The sequence below is a fragment of the Triticum dicoccoides genome, chromosome 2A (assembly GCF_002162155.2).
Source record: "Triticum dicoccoides isolate Atlit2015 ecotype Zavitan chromosome 2A, WEW_v2.0, whole genome shotgun sequence".
Taxonomy (NCBI): Eukaryota; Viridiplantae; Streptophyta; class Magnoliopsida; order Poales; family Poaceae; genus Triticum; species Triticum dicoccoides.
In genome coordinates, this window is record NC_041382.1 from 91,966,073 (window position 1) to 91,972,101 (window position 6,029).

The following is a 6,029-nucleotide window of genomic DNA, read 5'->3' on the forward strand; positions in this document are numbered from 1 at the left end:
TGGAAGTGGTGAGTTCTGATATTGCTTTGGTCTTTAAGGGATCCTTTTCTAGAAAGCTGCGCACCATCTTAACCCCATAGAGTTGCTTCTTGGGTGAGCCTGACTTTAAAGAATCCACTGCAAACGTGATGAGGCTATTCTTCTCTGGAGCAAGCACAGCCCCTTTCATGCATTTGTCGAAGACATATGCATAGTATAAATTGACGTATTCCAATCCTTGGGGACCTCTAAACCCAGCATGATGGATCAGGGATCTTCGTAAGATGAATGAGAAGATATCAAGGATGCCGGCAACAATATAGAGTATTCCTTGGCCAAGCACCATCACGTAAAAGATTACGAGAGATGTCACAAGGTTTTTCTTGCCATCTCGTTCATCATCACCATGGTAGTCCTGTGGTATATTTGTAAGGCGCCACATTGCCAGCCTAATGCGTAATGCTGCTGCTGGAATCTGGAGGTTACCAAATGATGTTATCGTTAGAGCAAATGTGTCAAATAGGAGCATCTCATGTTGATACGCTGTAGGAAAAGTGGACAACGGCATCACTGTGGCAGCAAACATGCACAAGTTCAGAATACCTTGACGCCAAAATGCTATTTTACTGCCAAGAGCCCAGTCTGCTAGTTTGATGATACTTGGGAACCGCAACCTGCTGATTGTGAGTAGGAGCACGACCACAAATAGTACCAAGTACACGTACACTGTGCAGCTGGTCATTGACTTTTTAAAACTGAGCCTCTGCATCTTGGAATCACCATCGAGCTTATACAGTACGAAGGGACAAAGCAGTAGGATTGCTACCATTGGGCCCCATAATGATATCGTGCGGCATAGCGAATTAAACATGGGTGGAATTGCAGCTTCTGGATATAGAATTGCACCAATCACAAGTATCAGCATTGAAAAAGTCAGGGCGTTTATTATTTCATTTTTGCCGCCCCATACAGCATTGATACATCTTAGAACATTAATGAAGCATATCCGCAAGATCAGCCCATTCCAGCCAAGAGACCTGAAGGCACCTCTCGTGCGGAAGAAAAATTGATAATCCAGCCTGTTGTTGTGGCCAAAGATCCTGAAGTACATACGTATATGGTATAATTAGAAGAAAAAAAATACTATATACAATCAACAAAGCGAAGGTGGCATGCTTGTATCCAAATCAGAATGGCAACTGTGAAATTTGGGACCATGGAAAACTTGACAAGATTTTAGTATAGCTCTAGACTTCTAATTTGGCAGTAAAGTATTTCAGATGGTTTGATCGGTTTGCCAAGGATAAAATTCACCTAATTTGCAGGCTTGCAAGCCACATTCTGGGCCCTTTGCAAAATGAGAAATCATATTTGCTTTGGAATAATAATATCTGGTTCAGCGATGGACATGTTATGTCGTACGGTCCGCTAATTGCTATTGGATCCCGATTTCCAGTGGTCTCTAGATTTTGAAAACTTGAAGGATTGTATACAAAAAATATATTTAATAGAATCCCACACATATATGTAGAATAATACTACAAAGTTGCAAAGTCATATAGAATATATTTATTTGTGAGCTGCAAAAGAAAAACAAACTACACCCAAGCATATGGCGCCAACGGTGAACACTAACAGTAAATTAAAAAAAATCAAACAAAATAATAAAAAATTGAAACTTTGTGGCTTTGATTATGACCAAATGTTTTTAGTGCTTGCAAAATTTGGTGGCCAAATGACATCCGACGAGCTCCCTACAAAACTTGTGTGCACTGTTTGACAAAAATTTTTGTTTGGTTTGCATGGAGCTCATTTGAATTTACTGTTCATCGTGGGTGCAATGTGCCTGGGTGTAGCCACAACTTTTCCGGAAAACAAAATCTTTTGATCTTTGAGTGCAAAAAGTAGCACGAACGAAGTCACCGTAAGCGCCTCGTCGTCGATAGGAACGTCTCCTCCCACTGAAAGCGCATCGCCGGAAATCCTGAAATAAATCCAGGAATAATGCGAGCACCATGATTTGAACCCACACCACTGTCCACCTAACTAACTCAACCACAGGTTGATTCGCTAGCACGACTATTTTCTACTCCCTCTGTCCTTGACATACTGTGCAATACATCCCCATAGCAGAAGTTGGGTGTTGCCTCCTCCCTGAGAAGCCCGTACTTGGGTAGATCGTGTTGTTTTTTGTGTGTAGTCACTCTGATCTGTCACTCGTATGCCCCTCCTAAAAAATTTGCTATCTCCCAGTAGCACCGCTGGCAACAAACGTAGACACTGGTGATTGCCTTCTTCGTGATGATCAATCCCGAGTTACGCTTTGAACTTGGTCGTACCAAGCCATGGTGGCATAGGTCATCAAGAGGCTTTGTGGGATCTTTGTGATCGACCTTGTCGAGGCCTTGGTATGCATAGAATTTTGTGTTCGAACCTTCACCAACAAGGAGTAGGATTTCGCTAACAATCAGAATCTCGTGAAAAAATCATCGCATTTGGCGTGTCATGTTTTGGTTCATTTTCCCTACCTCTCTATTACTTGCAAGTTTCGCTTCCACTCTTAACTCTTTTGTACACTTGCTTCTTTAGGTTGTTATATAAGCAACTAGAAGTAGAAAGGTTAAAAAAATTTGCAGGGTAAGAAAGGTTAAAAATGACCAAGTAAAAGGTTGAATTTGTAACTGTTTATTCACCCCCCTCTAGAACACAATCACAATCCTATAGATGCCGATAGGGTCGCATAATTGTTGTTGATGACATGACGGTGTCGTCTTGTGATTGCTTGTCCTCAGGTGATCAACGTGCGCGCAAGGCTCAGCTGAGTCTGGAGCATGATATGGAGGTCATGTTCTACAGGGTGTTGAACAATGCACAGTGATGTGTTGGGATGATATAGCCCAAGATCGAGCATGGTTGCAGTGGAATAATTTATCCGTGGTTAGACATATGAGGCTGACGGCGTGGACAATCTAGCAGGTCGACTGAGGGGATGAGACCGGCTATGGCAACACAAAAGCCTGATGCTGATGGTAACCGTCTCACGTATGTTACTACATGCGGCGCAAAGACGAGGGTTTGTGCACTTGAACAAGACCATGACACACGGTTTACTTAAACACACGCTAATGGTAAGTCCAAACACAAATCCAATAGGAAGTAACGGAAGAGCTAATTTTGCGGCATGTAGCAGTTGCATATACTTACCTCAAGGCTTCTAGAAAATTTGTGGCCGTCGAGACCCAGAAATCCCTGCGGAGGTCGCTCGAGTAGCCGCCGAGCAGGACGACGGTCGCCCAGGTGAAGGCCAGCGTGCCCAAGGCATTGCCGAGCCTCTCCATCAGCACGACGAAGCGAACGAAGCGATTCAGGCCCATCTCTGGTGCCGTGGCGTCGGCGCCCTTGCCGGCCGAGGGATCCGCCGGCATCTGTACGCGGTGCTCGGCGAGGTTCGCCATTACAGCAGCAGCAGCAAACAACACTACCACACACGCACGGGTCAGATGGAGCGCCAACCTAGACTTTCCTTGGGCTTGCCTTGCCCCAACATCTAAATAAAGGGCGGGCGCCGAAAAGGAAGCAGTGACGCCTTTTCGACGTTGACTCCAGTTCCAGTGATCCAATACGGGCTGATTACGGGCCTTTCCTATGGACAAGACTTGCCTGCTCCTCGGCGTGTGCACATGCATGCTCCCGCGTACGTGACTTGGTTTGATTGAAACAAAATAAGGCTCGGCCCCACCGCGCAAGCCGGATCCCTTTCCTATAACACTTTTCATCCCCTCCCCCACTGATTTCCGGCTTGCCTGCTCCCTCTCCATACTTTCATCCGTGCTCCCACCTCATCCTATGACTGTCTTTTTTTTCTTTTTCTTTCTAATCTAATCATCTCCCCCCTTCTAATTTTCAGATGGGTGGGGCCGCGCATCCCTCTTAAACCAATAAACATTTGCCACGTCAGCACCAGCCCCATAAAACGCCCGTGAAACTCCGTGTGTGTAGCATCGCTGCTGTATCCACAGCAGGATCCACAGACATCCTGACACCCTGTTTCTCGAGTTAACCGGAAACAAAAGTTAAACCGGCCGCAAGCTAGTGTTTTCATCGTCTAGAATCCAGACTCGCGAGAGCACAGCTGCGCAGGTAGCTGTCGGAGTGCCAAGTCTTCTGTTCAGCCATATGAGACAAGGAAACTCTAGGAAATCTCCACGGAGACCACGCACGGCCGTAGCACGCGCAGCCTAGTCGAGGACGACGGTCGTCATCCAACTAGTCATCGCAGAAAGCGACCTACTTGGCGCTCACACCCTGACAATGCACAACTAGCATGGCACTTAATATTGAATCACAAATCAGATTCAGCATCATTTATATATCCATGTTCTTACAAAACTAACACAGCCATTGTTTAAGTTGCAATCATCATGACAGTACAATGTATATATGGCTTGTCAACACAAAATCAACTGCTTAATGGAATCAACTGTAAATTTATAAATTCATGGAATCTCCTTCTTCTGGGATGCAATGAATAACTCTCTACTATGGTGAGCAAATTGAGCGTGTCTAGAAGTCCAGTATAGAGTATGTTCAGGTGACACTGCTGATGCCCTGTAGCTACTCACGGCCCATCAGTTCTTTTGCTCTAGCCACAAGAGCAGATAGAGGTATGCTGTGCTTCATGAGTCCCGCATCACCCAAAAAGAGCCTATAGTCTTCAGCCCTTGAAGGTGTACGCTCTACCATTAGCAGTGCTTCCATCATCTGACAGTTGATGAAATAGCTAGCGTAGGCCGGATTGAATTCCATCATGTATATGGCATGTTCAACTATCACCCTCCTGACACCAGGACAGTGAGCAGTGGGTATCATATTTGAGTTAAGTGCACAGACAAGTCTCTTTATAAATCTCTCCTTAATCTGACCGTGTTCAAGCTCTCGCGCAAAGTCTTCAGGAATGGCATTACATATTTGTGAACTAAGGCCAACAAGGACCTCTAGTTCCGCACCTTCTGCATCCATTATTCCTTCCATTACCTGTAGTGGAAATAACCAAGTTGTGTAAGCCATGATTAAACTTTAGTAGTATTTGCACCTTTTGGTTAAGTGGTAATCCATGTTGCAATTTATTTATTTTGTTGTGTTACCATTTTGTTAACACGCAGGAGAGCTGCCTATCATTCCATTAAGATAGAGAAAAGAACAGAGAGGGGGCAGAAAGACCCCTGCCCCAACCACACCAAACACAAACGCAACACCCACACACCCTGAAGAAACTACCAAAGAAACGCCAGTCCCTGGGCACCAACCGAACACCATAGCGAGCTCTCATTTGCCGCTGCCTGTAAGACCAAGGAAACACATGGGCTAGCTGTGGTCACCTCCGAGTTTGTCAGTGACGGGGACCTATGGTCGCTGCGTGTGGCAATTGGCTCAATGGGCTCAATGTTTGATAGGTTTTGAGAAGAATCTGCAGCTTATGTGTTGCCGTGGCTGAAAGGTTAGGGTGCAGCTGTATAACCCAGCGACCATCGACAAATTGTCTATTAACAGTGCAGTCTTTGCTCCTAGCTAAGGAGAATATAGTAGGGAAAGAGTGGAACAGCCTGCCATAGCCTGACCAATCATCCAACCAGAAGGAGATCTGAGAACCACTCTTTTAGAGATCAGCTTGAATAGGTTTGGAGCCAACTTAGCAATTGTTCTACCCTGCAACCAGCGATCAGAACCGAACATGGTGTTGCCCATTGCCAATAAAAGTCTCCACAGCAACACGGAACAACGCTTGAGCGTTTTGTGGAGCCTGGATGGGTAATCCAGCCCATGGTTACGAGGCCTCTATTTTCTGCAGCCAAAACCATCGGATTCGGAGTGCCCACCTGAATCTTCAACATTCAGATTACTAAATATCATGGCATGAAAATAAAACTTCCATCAATACTAAGAGCAAACACCTGTATGCATTTGCATGCACACTTGCAAAGAGATGTCCACTGTTAGAAAAAAAAGTACTCCCTCCTTTAGTGTTGTGGTTTTAGTTCAAATTTGAACTA

The 6,029-nt window shown here is 45.1% G+C and overlaps 1 protein-coding gene across 1 annotated transcript in view; it reads right to left on the bottom strand.

The window, feature by feature from the left end:
* Window positions 1–4,593: 4,593 nt before the first annotated feature.
* Window positions 4,594–6,029, bottom strand: part of LOC119357689 — a 2,568-nt gene continuing 1,132 nt past the window's right edge. Inside the window, exon 2 of the mRNA XM_037624555.1 lies at window positions 4,594–5,013. Within this exon, the coding sequence (XP_037480452.1) occupies window positions 4,594–5,013 (420 nt within the window). The remainder of the gene's footprint in view (window positions 5,014–6,029) is intronic.